At 37.5% G+C, this 17,471-nt stretch overlaps 1 protein-coding gene across 4 annotated transcripts in view; it reads left to right on the top strand.

Moving 5' to 3' along the window:
• The window catches only part of Arid4b (AT-rich interaction domain 4B), a 122,879-nt gene that overhangs the window by 92,695 nt on the left and 12,713 nt on the right, over positions 1–17,471 (top strand). For all 4 annotated transcript variants that reach the window (XM_036187141.1, XM_036187142.1, XM_036187140.1 and 1 more), the window contains 3 exons: positions 11,049–11,133; positions 13,384–13,582; positions 15,899–17,107. In XM_036187141.1, coding sequence (XP_036043034.1) covers positions 11,049–11,133; positions 13,384–13,582; positions 15,899–17,107 — 1,493 coding nt within the window. The remainder of the gene's footprint in view (positions 1–11,048; positions 11,134–13,383; positions 13,583–15,898; positions 17,108–17,471) is intronic.

Raw genomic sequence — 17,471 nt, 5'->3', positions numbered from 1 at the left:
TGGTCTTGCTTCTCCCTCAGATGCATGCAAACTAAGTGTAGACTATGAAGCCTGAAGGCTGAGCCAGCCCGGCTTCAGGACCACCACAGAGTAGAGAGGCTTGATGTCCTTTCCGATCTTCATTCTTAGTTACTTTGCTAATTTCCACACAGATGCAATTATTCTTCTTGGCTTATATTGAATGCAATGCTTGAAGTTTCATGACCAATGAATAAAGTTTAGGCATTGTTCAGATTTCACAGCATTAGGGCTTGATTATCTTTACTAATTGGCTTCCTAAGCAAAAGCATAAGAAATAAGACACAAAGGAAATTATTTCACAATTTAAATGCAACTTTTTATAAAACCAATAAAACCATCTATTTTTGTTTTTTGTTTTTTGTTTTTGGAGCTGAGGATCGAACCCAGGGCCTTGCGAACCCAGGTTGGGGATTTAGCTCAGTGGTAGAGCGAAGGCCCTGGGTCCAATCCTCAGCTCAAAAAAAAAAAAAATCAAAACACTTAACATGATTTTCTATTTTTAAAGAAAAGATTGATTAAAGAAAAGCATAGTTCTGTTAGTGTTTGAGTTAAATAAGGAAGGAGGGAATATCCAGTATTTCAGTTTTGAAATTGATAGAAGGAAAGGAAGATTTTAAGTTGAGATACTCAGCTTTGTAGTGACACAGGAAGGAAAGAGATACCTGAACCAGCAAGTCATGCTTGTCTTATTAAGGTGGATGCTGTCTGTTTTGACCTCAAGCAGTCCTGTGCTAAGAACTTTGCAAAGAAGAACCTAACCATCTCGATGAAGACCTCGGGGTGGATCTGCATACTTCTGCAGCATAGAGGACAGGACTGTACTTCAGCATATTAACAGTTAATCTCCTTTTAGTGAGCATGACAATGTCCCTGTTGCTATCTGCAGTAGTTAACCAAAGAGTGTCTTGCTGATAAACCAGCAAAAACTGTTATTATTATTGCTGTATCTTCATATCTGAAACTAATCCAAAGGACTACAACAAATCATCAGCTCTTCAGTTATTTCCTATTACTTTAGGGGTCTTCAGCATACTGTCTACATTACTAGAAATATTAGAGATGAAGCTTTACGCGTGGAGGTTCATGAAAACAGCTTTGTCGGCAGTCACACTGACGATCGAGAATGTTTTAGGACATTTTGTATGGAGTCATTTTGTGTACATTTTATCTGAAGTTTTCTGTAAGGAGATTTTTTTCTTAAAGGAAATAATATCTTAGTTTCGAAAAGTTTTTATTACTGATTTCTGTACTTTTCCTTTTTCTTATTGATTTCTGTAGTTTTCCATTTTCTAAGATTCATAAATTTAAATTTTGTTCATATCTCAATTTACAGTTATAAAATATTTTAAACAAAGATTATATTTATACAAACATTAATATTTGAGTCAGTCTTTTACTACCATATCAAAAGAATAAAATGTATTTTATGTAAATTTACTTAAAGTAAAATTGGAATTCTTGAGCCCAAACCACAAATGACAGACGTAATGTAATACTGGTAGTGAATTTTTCTGATACAGTGATCGTGTTTTAAGTTACTGTCAAATACTAGAGAATCATTAGGCATAGGATGCTTGGAGTATTCTAAGTCACTGTGTGAATACGTTTTTAACCCTCCCTACAAATAGCATTCAATCTAGAAAAATAAATACAAATGTAATAAATGGATTAAAATCACTTAAATTTCAGTGTTTTTAAAAATATATCCCCATAATTTTTTGAAAATCACATTTCTATGGGTGGGTTGTAACAGTAGTGGGGCATTTGTTAAGCAAGTGTGAGGCGCTGTCTGGGTCCAACCCCTTGGCAGCACTGCCACAAAAAGTTATAGTACTTTAATCTTTTTGTTTCCTAATTGAGTGTGAGAACCCATTTTTTAAATATGTAAAAGTGTTCTGCCTGCATGTATGTCTGTGTGGTGCTCACAGAAGCCAGAAGTACATATTGGATCCCCTGGAACTGGAGTTGCAGATGGTTGTGGACTAGCATGTGGATTCAGGGAACTGAATCAGGGTCCTCTGGAAGAGCAGCCAGTGCTCGCAACCACTGAACCATCTCCCTAGCTATTACTTTAGCCAGTTTTAATAGTAGACACTCTTCTGTGCTTTTTCAAATTTCTCCAAATGATGTTAGTATTGGTCTGTTTTGGTATCATGTCCTTGTCATATATTTTAGGATTGATTTTAGGAAATAAAGTTATGCATTATGAAAATAACCCACTAGGAGCTACATATGTAATCCTAGTACTTAGTGTCTGAGGTAGGAAAATTGTAAGCTTGGTACCAGCCTGGAGTATATATAGTGCAGCTTTTTTAAATTTCAGCTCCCCCAAATAACATATCATAGATGTCATTGAATGTGGTAGGCCCTATTTGTATCATAGTTGAGTGTATTAGAACCATCTAGATTTATTTTTATTATTTGTATATCTGTGTGAGTATATGCTACTTGTGTGCATGTGGCCGTGGAAGCCAGAAAGGGCATTGGATCTCCTAGAACTGGAGTTGTAGGGGGTTGTGAGTTGCCTGACATGTATGCTGAGAACTTAGCTTGTGTCCTCTGGAGGAAGTAATAAGCAGTCTTAACCACTAAGCCATCTCTGCAGCAGCATTGGCTTGTGATGTATAATATATGAATACTTTTTACAGTATACCAACACTGACTCATTAGAGGAATAGGGAAGAGATATTTAATATAATTCTATGACTTCAATTTTATTTGTTCTTTGTCTTTGGCTTCTAAGACAGGATCTGGCTGTCTAGCCCTGGAATTGGCTTCCATCCTCTTGCCTCTTGACTCCCTACTGTTGGGATTACCAGTGTGCACCACCATGCCTGGCTAACTGTAAACTCTTCAGTATCTAACAGTAGTTCTGTTCTTTTTGAGAAATTAGAGAGAACTGAAAATATCATTATACTTAAGAACATATGTTAGTTTCAATAAAAATGTGTTATATCCTTTAAATACTGTATTTCTATAAGGATATAGATTCCCTTTGGTGAGAGGGAAATATAAAAAGAGAAAAACTGCATGTAGGGACAGATTGTGGGGAGGCAGATGATAAAGTATCATAATATATATGAAGGTATTTCCTGCCATTACTTGTCCACTAAGTTTAAAATTTTTTTAAAAGACTGACAAATTCAACCTTATTTTCTGATCACATTTAGTTGCTGTTTATCAAGCTTTATTTGGCAAACGGACATTGAGTGCCTACTATGTGCCAAACACTGTGGTCTTAATGTGGACATTAAGAAAATGGTCTCTGCAAAAAGATTTCTAGTCCAGTTAAGGAAAACTTTTCAGTGAGATTTTTAATTTATAGATTCTCATCTCCCCACTACCACATAGATGGAACATAGTGGCACACACCTCAGTTTCCTCTCTGTTTTGTACTTCTCTTGGCCAGTTCTCCTCACTTTGTCTGTGTAGTTAACATCCCTGGTGTAGATGAGAACAGAACTCTGACAGAACCACAAGCACCGATCCCCCTTGCTCGACCCCTTCTTACTGGAACAGCTAACCTGGCTGAAGTAAAACCAATGTGCCACTCTGCTGCTATTTGAAATTAGTTGTTGTGAACCTTAAGTGAGCCTTTATTCCTTTTTGTTGTTGTTGTTCACTCTTCTATTTTCTTAGCTGATTATTTTCCATTGTTTCTCTTTTCTTCCCTCCCACAAACTTCCCTGGCCTCACTTTCAACTGGTAACTTTGTGTTTCATCTCAGTGAGAAACTGAAAGGAGAAGAAACTTTGTACTCACCCTATATCTACCTCCTGTCAGCTCTGCAGTCCAGCTGTGTGTTTGTCACCTCGAGTCACAAGCTGATGTCATGTTGCTGTCTAGACGTTGTCTAGTAAAAGACAGGGGTCCATTTTCTTCATCTGTTCAGATTAACCCCACCACTAAAGACTTGCACCTTTTCCTGTCTCTCGAGCCTGTTTAGTTCTGCTGTGCCATCTCTGTGCATCATTCCATGAGCTGTTTGAGAGTGTTGTCTGCATCTGTCCTGTTTTCTCATTTGTGGGTATACCCTCTCTGACTGGGCTCCACATCCCATGCTTCCTGAACAGTACTTACCAGGACCTGTCTTGCTTATCAGTGATGGCACATCTAGCTGATCACTCCTTCTGTGATACTCCCTGCCTGGGTTCCGGCTGCCACAGCTGCACCGGGTTTTACTTTCTGTCCCTTAATTACCTTGTTTTATTTCTTATTTGTAAATGGAAGTTTTCTCTTTTAATTTCTTGTTTTATTTTTTCTTCTGATAACTATTGCAGTTTGTTACTTTATGTTCCTATTTTTCTAATCATAACATGATTCAAATGATGAATTTTTCTGAGTTCAGGAATATACTTTCTCTTCAGAACACTGAACCTGTCTCCTGGGTAGCAGTGAGAGGTGGATTAAATTTCTTTGGGAATCCCCATTTCTTAGGACTTCGTCCTTTCTTTTGTTCTTTGAAAATTAAACTGTTACTTTTCAACTTAATTTTTCTATTCTTTTTCCTAACTAGTCTGTCCTGTATATATCCTGTATATATCCATGCTATAAGATTATTACAGTAATGATAAAAGGACAGCAAAAACTCCGGAAAACTGTCTGTTGTACTTCTGTAGGCTAAAAGTTAAAGGTCCAGAAGATGAACCTCATTTGATAATGGTTTGTAAGCAAGCATTTGTAATCTTGTTTTAGTAGAGATTGACTTTTGATTAACTACAGGAGTACAAGTGAAAGTCAGCATCAACTTCATGAAAAAGATTAATCTTTCTTTGTATTTTTATCTCAGACTGTTGACTAAACTTGGGTCTGTCTCATTGAGTATAGGTTGGCAGGTGTTTTAAAAACACCTACTTGGACATATTCTATGTAATATTTTACAGATTAACAAGTACATCTGTTTTTGTTTAAATATGCACAAGTACAATTTCCTAAACTTAATCAGCTACTAGAAAAACTCTACTTTGGAGATGTCTATAGAACTTAGTATCTGCATCACAATGTGCAGTTAGTGCTACAGCTTTAAACCATTTGCAGGATAAGCTTGGTTCATATTGTGTGATGTTTTCTTGGCATTATGTGTTCTTTCTGCCTGCAGACCTACACTACCATTAGAATCCTTAGGAAGGGCTATTGCTAGGGTGACTATACTGTTTTGTTGAGCTGCTTGTGGCAAATTTTAAATACAAGAGTGCTGTAACATTCATGTTTCTATCATTCTACTGTTATGTTCTCTTGGGAGGTAGTGGTGAAGATAAGGTCTTTTGTAGCCCAGACTGGCCTTGAACTTCCTGTGTAGCTGGGTGACCTCTTGGTCTTCCTGTTCCATCTCCTAAGTGCTGGTCTTAGAGATGTGTTCCACTATGCCTGGCTCTGCTATTTTATTCTTCATTAAGATGAATTCATTGGATTTCATATCACTGGATTTACTAGTATAGGGGGTATAAAATATTGTTGTCAACCATTTTAAAATAATTATCATTTTAGAATTTTGATATTTAACTTAATGGCTAATCATTTTAATTGTAATAACCTTTACATATATTTCAGATAGTTTTTAAGAATTATGTCCACTTGGTTTTGCTCTGAAAGCTTATTTTTTACTTTGCTTTGTTTTGTTTTGTTTTGTTTTGTTAGGACGGCGTCCCACCTTGTAACCCTAGTTGGCCTGGAACTCACTGTGTGTACCAGGCTGGCCTTGAACTTAGAGATCTGTTTATCTTTGCCTCCTAGGTGCTAGAATTAAAGAGGTGCACTACCATGCTCTGAAAGTATTTTTAAAATATCTGTTTCTGTGTGTAATTTGTTTTTTAAAATAAAAGTGTGACTGAGTATATATTATGGTATACATACAATATTTCTTTGCAAGTTGTGTTTCAGAAGACCTGTATTGGAAGTGGCATAGTCACCATTTTGGTTACTGTATTTGGTAGGCTAACATTCTGCTGTTTGTATTATTGCCAAATGATTGTTTAGATGATTTGCCAATTCAGCCAAACAAAAGTTACAAAGCTTTTTAGAACTTCTAGTTTTCTCTGGTGAGAGCAAGTACACAGTGGTCTCTGAATGGTTTCCTTTAGATTTGTGTATTTTGAACACATTAAGAAAAAAGTCAAATCTGCCATGGCTGCTTCTTTCAGAAGGTTTGTATTGTTACATTTACTGCTTCGCACTGTCTTCTAGGTTAAATTGTGAGCTCCTTGAAGACAAGAGCTGTGTTGTGACTTCATGCTGAATATGCTGAAATGTGTTGAATAAATAAATTTGTCTATATAAGTTTTGACCATTTTTATGTGTTAGGTGATTCCAGTAGATGTCGTCTCAGATTGGGCATGTATTTGCCTAACAGTTTTAGATGTATATCAGATACTTAACCGGGTTCTGTGTGTAAGATTAATTATTATATAATACGCTAATAATGGAATTTAAAAGCTGAGGCTAACCTGACTTTTTTTCCCCTTTATTGACAATACTAATGCTCAAACCTAGAGCGTTGCTCATGCCGAGCAAGTACTTAACCACTGTGCTCCAGCCCTTAATTAAAATAATCAGACTTAATTTGCTTAATATTTAGTTTCTTTTTTTGTTTCTTTGTTTATTTGTTTTTCAGATAGGCTTTCTCAGTGTTACCACCCTGGCTATCTTGGAATTACTCTGTAGACCAGTCTGGCCTTGAACTCACAGAGATCCACCAGTCTCTGCCTCCTGTGTTAGGATTAAAGGCCTGTGCCACCACTGCCTAGCTCAGTATTTGTTTTTGAATTAGGAAAAACTAAAAACCCAGTAATAGTCCTCTTCCCTGATGCCCTGAGAAGGTGAATCTCTTCTTGTCATGAAGAGACCAGTTCCTTGGTACTTTTAGTGAAAGTCCAGTTAGAGGCAGAGGGTGCATCAGCCATCCAGTCTCCCTGCTTTCTCTAGTAAGAGCCTCAAGAAGACAGCTATGTGTTGTGTGTGAGCCAGTGGGTCAGGTGGCACTTTTCTCATAGTTCTCCAGCCTTTTTATGTCATGCTGACTGATGAAGAGGAGAGAATATAATTGCTTAGCACTGAAGGGTTCAGCTGAAGACCCGTTGCTCAAGAGTTGCTGGGACAATCGTAGTTGTATCTGCTCAGTGGACATCTACATTGGAATATGTACCCTAGTATCTTGATTCCCTGTATTATGATTCTCTTTTCTAAAGTCACTATGGCATTTCTACCCATGCTTCGTTCTTATTGGTGCTCATTCTTCTTCCATTCTCTGCTTCATCCCCCTTGCCCCTCCTATAGTTTCCTTCCCTCCCTCCCTCCCTCCCTCCCTCCCTCACATTGCTCCCCTTCTTTCATGTCACTTGTATTCTGTAGCCATCTTTCTCTCCATTGAGCTATCTCTGGGCTGAAGAGATGGCTCACAGATTAAGAGCACTGGCTGCTCTTCTGGAGGACCTGAGTTGAATTCCCAGGAACCACATGACATCTCACAACCATCTATAATGGGATCCAGTGCCCTCTTCTGGCATGTAGGCATGCATGCAGACTGAACACTCATGCATAAAAAATATACATAAATAAATAAAAATTTAAAAAACAATGGAAGATGTCTCTTCATAATTCCCAGTCTAGTTTCATGATCCACACTCTTAGATTTATACATCTAAAACTTAAAGTCTAGAATCTGCAAATTTGAGAAATCATGAAGTATTTTTCTGAGTCTGGCTTAGTGTAATAATTTCTGCTTATCCATTTTCTTGCATATATATGATTTTATTTTTATTTATAGCTTGATAAAATTGTTATGTATGTATATGTGCCACATTTTCATTATCCATTCATCTGTTAATGGATAATTAGGTTGCTCCCATTCTTAAATATTTTGAATGGTGGTTATCCTATGTGATTCCTTGTTTTAACATTAAAAAAATTTTTTTTTCTCTTCATGTGTTCTGTGTATTGGTATATGTATTGTGAGTGCGGATGCCCTCAGACTCTGTCTGTTCACTCTTTTCTGCTGAGCTATCTCCCAGCTTTCTGCTGTTGACTCTTAAAATAATGAACCGGGGAGCCTCATGTACAGTGTTGGTTAAGATAGCCACAAGGACAAGGCTGCTCATGTTTGCATGATGTTCTTTTCTTCTGGTTTGCTCATTAATGTTGATTTGGCTTGGCGTTTTTGGAGACAGTCTTTCTGTATCCAGGTTAGTCTGGAGCTTTCCATCCTTCTGTTTTGTCCTCCTGGGTGATAGATTGTAGGTGTGATTTAATGTCAGCTCCAACATTCCAGTATTTTTTGTTTTTGAGATAGGGTTCCACTATGTAGCTCCTGGCTGGCCTGAAACTCCATTTGTAGACCAGAGTGACCTCATACTCACTCTCTTCCCCTATGTTGAGATTAAAAGAGAACTCCACAATACCCAGCAATTCTAGTATTCTTTAAAGATGTACTTTAGATTCTGTAGACCAGGTTGGCCTTGAACTCAGAGATCCGCCTGTCTCTATCTCCCAATCAATAGGATTAAAGTTGTGCACCACTGCCACCCAGCTGTTTTTCTGTTTCTTAATTAAAAAATTTCTCATTTTTACCACTTCCTTTAAAAACATGGAGCTTTAAATTTTTGTGGTGTTTTAAGATATTTGAATTTCCTATAATCCCAACACCTGAGTCAAAAGCAGGTACATCAGGCATTCAAGATCAGTCTCAGCTGTATAGCAAATTCTGACTAACCCATACATACTACATGAAACACTGTCTCAAAAGCAAAACAAGAGGCCAGCCTGGTCTACAGAGCAAGTTCCTGTACAGCCAGGGCTATACCAAGAAACCCTGACTCAAAAAACAAAAACAAGAAAAACAAACAAAAAAAAAAAGTAATACTTTAAGTGGGTATGATGGTGTATGCCTTTAGTCCCAGCACTCTGGAGGCAGAGGCAGGCAGATCTACATGAGTTTGAGACCAGCCTGGTCTACAAACAAGTTCCAGGACAGCCAGAGAAACACAAAGAAACCCAGTCTCCAAAAGTAAATAAATAGGCTCTTATATTGAAATGATATTCACAGTATAAAAGGAGTTTATGTGTGTTTGTTTTTGAAGTGCACACAGCATGTGTTGTTACTCCCATTTCACAAGTTGGCTTGAGATTGGTTGTTTTTAAATTTATTATTTGGGCGTGGTGTGTGTGTGTGTGTGAGAGAGAGACAGACAGACAGACAGACAGACAGACAGACAGACACGTGTACATATGCATCCCACAGTATGCATGTAGAAGTTTGAGAACATTTGAACATTTTGGAGTCAGTTCTCTGTTTTCACGTTTATATGGGTTCTAGAGGTTGAACTCAGTCAGGGCTGTCAGGCGTGGATGTCAAGTGTTTTTGCTTGCTGAGCCATCTTGCTGGTCCTTGAGAACAGGTTCCTGCTGTGTTTCCCAGGTTAGACTTGAACTCCTGGGTTCAAGTGATTCTCCTACTTCACTCTCTCAGGTAGCTGAAACTCTAGGTCCAACCAATGCCCTGTTTATTCTTATAAAATTTTAGTATCTCTAGGATATGTTAGATTTGGGAAGCCAACATTCTACTATTCAGGTATCCTTTGTCCCTAAATGCCTTTAAGCATAATGCAGTTTTTGATACTACTGTGAAGGGCAAAATGTAATTTTGGAAAAGTAATACTTGCTTTACAGCTTTCCTAAGTATTATGTATTTGAGCCTTAAAACCATATATGGCATGTGACTAGTAAGAGAAACATTGAGAAGTTCTCAGAGTGCATCCTATAACTGTCCCCTTTCTCTTTTATGGCCACCATCAGGATCACATCACCGATGTGATCCTGTGTGGAGTTGAGTCAGAAGTTTCACTGTGACCTGTGTTGTAACACTTGCTTAAGGGTTTCTTTAGAAACTTCTCAAAAACATGCTTAATCAAAAGATGACCTGTGTAATTTATCTTTTTTTTTTTTTTTTTTTTTTTTAATGTTTAAGAAGACTGGTCACTTTTTGAGCTAGCATCTCACTTTTGAAACCAAGACTGGTCTGGAGCTTCTGACACTCCTCCCTTAGCCTCCTAAGGCCTGAATTATCACATCTTACTAATTTAGTTCTTGATTTGGGACCTTTGTTACTTTACTATAAATGCTTGTAATAATGAATTTTTATTTTAAACATTTTAAACCTCATTTTCAGGTTCCAGTGTTTAAAATGTTATTGAAGGCTGGAACCATAGCTCATTGGTAGAGCATTTGCATAGTGTGTGCAAGGCTATAATTTTTAATCTAAAATACTGCAGATAGATAAATAAGCAATAACAATTGCCACTCTCTTTTTATGGATGTAGTTTCAGAACACCAAAAGAATTAATTTCTAATGTTACTTTTTCTAGCTTATTTTTAATGGAAAAAAATTACTCTTTTTTTCTTATAAATAGCTTAATGTAGTTAATAATATTTTGCACATTGTAAAATTCTGAAGACTTTGGACATTGGGTTGAGAAGTCATTAGAGCTCTGTTGACCCTTTAATGTCTGTAAATGTATGAAAAAAGCTTTTTAGAACATAGAAAAGTTGGCAGAATAATGTTTTTCTTAACATTTTATCAGCAGCACTCCCCTACCCTGGGTTATTTTGCATTTTCTAAATTGCAGGAGGAGGCTGTCAGTGTTGCTTAACTACAACATGCTTTCTTGCAGGCCTAGAGAGAGGGAAAAACTACCTGCTGCTCGGGAGCAAAACAGATGTGTAGAAAAGATTGTAATTTCTCAGTGTTTATTGTCCATGTTTGGTTTCAGTGGAGCAGGGAGGGAACCTAGAGGATTTATGAGGGTTTGGTTCAGTCAGTAGCTGTATTGACCCTGGGACAGTCAGTTTGATGCTTTTTGATGTCTTGATTGCACACTCATCAGGTTGAAATAAGAGATCTCCAAAGAGCCTTTGAAGTTGTAAGATGTTAGGACTCAATATTTGAGTTTTGTATTTGAATATAGCATAGTTCCTTCTGTGGCATGTAGCTTACATATTTATGCTTATTCATTTATGCTTATTTCTTTCAATTTTAGATATGATGAATGGATTAAAGCAGATAAAATAGTAAGACCTGCTGATAAAAATGTACCAAAGATAAAACATCGGAAGAAAATAAAGGTAAGTGTTGATTTTGCTATGCTCCATTAACTGTTAAATACATTTTTTCTTCAAAACCAAAAGACAATTAAATGTGCATGTGCTACTCCTGATTTTAATCTTCTCTTGAAAAACACTTTTACCAAATGTTAGATTCTGCTCTAATTAATTTTGTCGCCTTATTGAAAGGTTTTAGGAACAGTGCTAACTGATCTTTCAGGCCATTTTGGTCTCAATATTATATAAAACTATATGACAAAAATGTGTTTATCCATTTAAACCTTTCCTGTCTCTTGTAGTTCCCAACTACGAGCCATCAAGCATTGCAGGTAGGGGATGAGTTATTGTAATAGATGTGAGGAAGAGGAGATGTCTAAAGACAGAGGAGAGTATATCATCTTTATCTGACTGGATACTGGGTCAAAATGTTTTCAGCACCCTCTTCACCATGCACTGCATAGCTACCATAGGATCTGTGCTCTCATGTGCCAAATTGTACTGCTACACATGATAGAATTATTGTTACTAATTGTGAGAATAAATACTTTCAAATATTTTATTAAAAGCCAGACAGACCATTTACATGGTTTTAAATTTTTTTAGAAGGGATTTTTATACTTTTTGTGTAGTTCACATGCTTAGTAATGTTCTGAAGCTCAGTCTTCTTACTCCAGTAAAAAGCTGTTAGTTTCCTGTTTAGAGACCCCCTTGTGGTCTCAGATCCGAATACATTTATGTCATTGGCAGTCATTTTATCACTGTAAACTTGAGTCTAAATTTCTGGTACGGTAATCCAGTACCTAAAACTCAGAATTTCTTAAAACCCTTTACACACTCTTTGTTGGTCCTTATTGAAAAGTATGTAAATCCTGCTATGTGTAGCATTGTTGTTAGTAATTGGAAGAACATTTGTTAAAATGTTTGTTAAAAACCCAGTGTCTGTACAAACAAGCTTGGAAATAGCAATGTTAAGTAGATGAGTGGGGGAAGCAGTGCTGGCTCTTCAACATGAAATGTTCTCTGAACGTCTGTCTGTTCCCGTTCACTCCTCGGTCCTAAGGAAAGAGGCGTATGAACTCTGAGTTTCCGTATTTGAAAAGGTTCTTGATATTGCACATCCCTCCCTCCCTTTCTCAAGCTTTCTCTGAGAGCCATTGTTGGAGAGACTCTTGACAACCACTAGAAAATATATTTGAGCTGGGACTGAAGTGAGTTGTTTCAGCCTTCAGTGTGCATGGTAGATTGTGATTTCTGAGATCAAGTCATGAAGTGCTAAAGAGTTGGGAGTGACAGTAGACATGACAAGCTGGGGTAGTCCACTTGCCCCTCTTAGGATGTTCTGACAGTTAGGCCCAGTCACTGGCCCCTCACTATTGAAGCATTTACCAGAGTCACCTAGAGAACACGTTGAAACAGGCTGTCTGGTTTCCTTCTCAGCACTTTGATTTATCTTGTTTCTAGGGGTCTGCTTTTCTAGCAAGTTGTCAGAAATAGCTGGTCAAGGACCTCACTTGGAGAATAGCTGCTATCCAAATTTTAACTGTTAGATATAAAGGAGTATTTTTCCCATGCTCTGCCCTTTGGAGACTTACAAAATAACCACTCATATTTTCAGTCTGTCTGTGTAATAGGCCTTAAGAATTGTTGTTGCTAAGTTACACTTTGGTGAGCCTAAATTGCAAAACAAACAAAAAACATCGTTTGTAGGAAATCCCTTAGCCTTGACTTATCTGTTTGTTAATTGAGTATTAGAAAATATCAGCCTTTGAGTGAGGTAGGAAGGCTGTCTGTGAACTCACTTCACAGCAGGTCAATGCGTGTATTTCCTCCTATAAATTTCAAAGTACAGAACATGGCCATTCCAGTCTGTACTTTACAGTGAGAATGTTCAATTTTAATATAAGAATGTTGAAATTGAGTTTCTCCTTTTGTAAATACTAAATTTGGATCTATGATTTAATTTTTAAGAATTTATAACAACTGTTATTAGCAGTACTTATTTGCTTGTCTTAATTGCCTGTTTGATTTGATCCATACTATTAGATTGTAAATACAAAACAATTTTTTTCATCTCAGTGTTTTCATGAATAACCTAAAGAATCAAACCTGGTTATTTTGAAGTTTTTATTTTACTTTTTCTGTTATTCTTTCTCGGTTAAATATTTAATAACATATTCTTTGATATTTCTTTCAAATATGACTAATATTGTTCCTTATAAGTTGTTCATAATAAATTATAGCTAATATCTAGTGCTTTGCTTCTTAATCTAGAATAAATTAGACAAAGAAAAAGACAAAGATGAAAAATACTCTCCCAAGAACTGTAAACTTCGACGCTTGTCAAAACCGCCATTTCCGTCAAATCCGTCTCCTGAGATGGTTTCAAAACTAGATCTTGCTGATGCCAAAAACTCTGACGCAGCTCATATTAAATCTATAGAAATTACTTCCATTCTTAATGGACTACAAGGTAAACATAACTGTTGCATGCAAGTATTTGATTTTAAGTTCTGTAAGTGTTTAAATGACTCTGAGTGTGGTAGTACATAACTGTAATTTCAGTACTCTGAAAGCTGAGGCAGGAGGGCTGAGACTTGAGGCTACCCTGAGCAATATATCAAGAGTCTATAAAATCCTCCTATCCCCATTTCTGCCACCCAGAATTTTTCCAAAATTCCAAATGTTAAATTCTACAAAAGTAGTTCTGTGGCACCAGGTTAGTTGTTTTTTGTTTTTTTTTTTTAATACCAGTATTTGCTGTGTATGTTGTTAGTTGAGCACCTTCAGGACTGGGTTTCTCTCTGATTCTTGTCAAACACTGTCCATTGTGCAGCTGTCTAAAGCATAGGTTGTGCTGTGTATTAAGACGATAAAGCAGTTCTGAAAGTCATTTGTGGAGAAATTATGTGCTCATTTGTTTGATCCTTTTATGATGTTGTTATGGTTAGTACACATGGTAATATGAAGGAAGTAATAAGAAAAGCAGAGAACTGGACTGAAGAGATGCCTCTGTGGTTAAGAGCACTTGTTGCCCTTGCATAGGACCTGAGTTCAATTTCCAGAAGCCACATGGTGCCTCATAACCATCTCACTCCAGAATGGAGGGGATCTGACACCCTCCTCTGAACTTCATGGGCATCAGGCATACATTTGGTGCACACACACACATATTCACCCAATCAAAATAAGAAAAATAAATTATATTTAAAAAAGGATTGAGAACTGGAGATTATTAAATTTGGCTTGAAAATTGATTGGAAGAGGAATCTGATCTACAAAATAAATTAATTCCTTTCCCTAAAAATATTTTAAACTGCTTTGAGAGTTTTGTTTATTATTTACTTTTAGCTATAATAGAAATTAGATTTTCTCCCTTCTTTCAGAAGACTCTATTTGGATTTATTATCTAAGTCTACTGCTATATAATATTCTAAAGTTTGTTTTAAAAGTTTGCTAATGTGTCTGACAAGTGGACTACTATATAAAAAAAATGTAGTCTGAAGAACAAGAATTAGACGCTTCAGTCATGAGCTGGTAGCAGTTAACTAGGTGTGCCTCCTCAGGAGTCATTACTTTTTTGTCGTTACCTTAACTTTATGTAACATTACTTTTTTTAAAAGTAGGATTTTATGTATGGATATACTTCTAAAGAAGATATTGTTTACTTTAAAAATAATACTGATCATTTAATGTAAGCCTCAATTTGTGGGAAACCTTAGGTTGAGGCAGTCTTTAATGCTGTTTGGTCCAAGTGTGGTGCATACCTTTAATCCCAGTACTCAGGAGGCAAAGGCAGGCTGATCTCTTGAGAGTTCAAAGCCAGCCTGGTCTACATAGTGAGTTCCAGACCAGCCAGGGTTTGTCTGAGTAGACTCTCTAGATCATATTCTGGTTTCAGAGCCTGTAATAATACCTTGGGTGGGGGGGGGCAGTGGTAGGTCATTCCAGAATGATTGGATGGCTGGGTAGAAAGATAGAAAGATTCAAGAACTCTTCTCTAGTATTAGGTTTTTGTTTTTGTTTTTTTAAACTGAGAATTCTGTTACCCTAAATTCTCATTAAAAATATTTTTTTTAAAGATTTTTGTATTTTATGTGTATGTTTGTTTTGCCTGCATGTATATATTTGTACCAAGTGCCTGGTGTCCACAGAGGTCAGAACATGGGTTGAATCCCTTGGAACTGGAGTTTGGGATGGTTGTGAGCCACTTTGTTGATGCTGGGTACTTAGGCCCTTTGCAAAAGCAATGGACACTCTTAATTGCCGAGCCATCTCTGCAGCCCTCCCTGTTCTCATTTGGATGACAGTGTTTTCTAGTACTTTAAAAACAAGTACAGGAAAAGGGCGCATTTCTTTAGAAATTTCTGCAGATTAGTTTTATTCACTTGAAAAAGTTTTTAGTCAGGTACAGCTGTGTTTTAGTCAGTTTTCTACTAGTCTAACTATTACAGCCTGGATAAAACTCAAAAAGAAAAGAAATTTTCTTTCTTGCCATTGAGGGCATTGAGCTGTCTGTGGTGAGGGCATCATAACAGTGGTAACACATGCACTAGCTAACTAACTACTGTGGAAAGGATGTCATTCTGGTCATGACTTAGTCACTTGTAAAGTTCCCACTTGCCAGTACTGTCATAGTGTCAGTTAAGATTCAGCTTCAGTTTTGAAGAAGACATTTAAACCACAGCACCTAGGATGGAAATTTTTCTTTCCATTTTTTGTTTGTTTGAGGCAGACATAAACAGTAGTCTTACTAGGCTTATTACCCCCCTACCCTCTTATTTTTTAGCTTCTGAAAGTTCTGCTGAAGAAAGTGAGCAGGAAGATGAGAGGGGTGCTCAGGACATAGACAACAGTGGCAAAGACGAATCAAAGGTGGACCATTTGACCCACACCAGAAACGAGCTTATTTTAAAAGAGGAACAGAGTAGTCCATCTTTGCTAGAAGAAAACAAAGTCCACACAGATTTGGTAATAGCCAAAACAAAATCTCCAGAAAGGTTAAGAAAAGATGTGGAAGGAATATCAGAAGACACTGATTTTGAAGAAGATGATGAAATCACAAAAAAGAGAAAGGATGTTAAGAAAGACACAACAGATAAATCTTTAAAGCCACAAACAAAACGAGGAAAAAGACGGTATTGCAATACAGAAGAATGTTTGCAGACTGGATCCCCTGGCAAGAAGGAAGACAGAACCAAGAGCAAAGAGCCGCTTTGCACAGAAAACAGTAGTAACAGCTCCTCAGATGAAGATGAGGAAGAAAAGGCCAAAGCAAAGATGACACCAACCAAGAAATATAATGGCTTGGAGGAAAAGAGGAAATCTCTACGGACAACTAGTTTCTATTCAGGATTTTCAGAAGTACCAGAAAAAAGGATAAAACTTCTAAACAACTCTGATGAAAGACTTCAAAACAGCAGGGCTAAAGATAGAAAAGACGTCTGGTCAAGTATTCAGGGACAGTGGCCCAAGAAAACACTAAAGGAGCTTTTCTCCGACTCTGACACTGAGGCTGCAGCTTCTCCACCCCATCCTGCCCCAGATGAAGGGACGGTAGAGGAGTCACTGCAGACTGTGGCAGAAGAGGAGAGTTGTTCACCCATTATAGAGCTTGAGAAGCCACTACCAGCCAATGTTGACAATAAGTCAGTTGAAGAAAAACCCTTAGAGGTTAGTGACCGAAAAACTGAATTTCCAAGCAGTGGCAGTAATTCAGTGCTTAATACCCCACCTACCACACCGGAGTCGCCTTCATCAGTCACTGTGACAGAAGCCAGTCAGCAGCAGTCTTCTGTCACAGTGTCAGAGCCCCTGGCTCCAAACCAGGAGGAGGTTCGAAGCATCAAGAGTGAAACTGACAGCACAATTGAGGTGGACAGTGTTGTAGGGGAGCTCCAGGACCTCCAGTCCGAGGGAAATAGCTCACCAGCAGGCTTCGATGCGAGCGTGAGCTCCAGCAGTAGCAATCAGCCAGAACCAGAACACCCAGAAAAAGGTGAGGCTGAAAAGGACATGCTGACCGCTTGTAGGATTTCCCTCTTTAATGCCTTGGTAGTTGCACTGCGTCTTTTAATGTGAGGTGGTTAAGTGGTATGCTTGTGTGAACACAGTAAAAATGGACAGTAGGAAGGTAATTTAAATAATGATCATGGGATGCATTTGAGAGCCTTCAATGTCCTTTTCCTGAACCTTTCATTACATTTCAGGTGGATTTTAGCCCACATGCTATAACTTTCCTGTAGGCCCAGAGCTAAAGCTGATGAAATTCATTCCATGTGTTGGTTGACTATATATATGAGCCACTTAACTGTATTTATATAACACTGTCTTTGCAGTTATAATGTGTAGTCTCTCACAAA

The sequence above is a fragment of the Onychomys torridus genome, chromosome 5 (genome assembly GCF_903995425.1).
Source record: "Onychomys torridus chromosome 5, mOncTor1.1, whole genome shotgun sequence".
NCBI classification, from domain to species: domain Eukaryota; kingdom Metazoa; phylum Chordata; class Mammalia; order Rodentia; family Cricetidae; genus Onychomys; species Onychomys torridus.
Note: the sequence above shows the minus strand (reverse complement) of the source record. Positions and strands in the feature narration are given on the sequence as shown.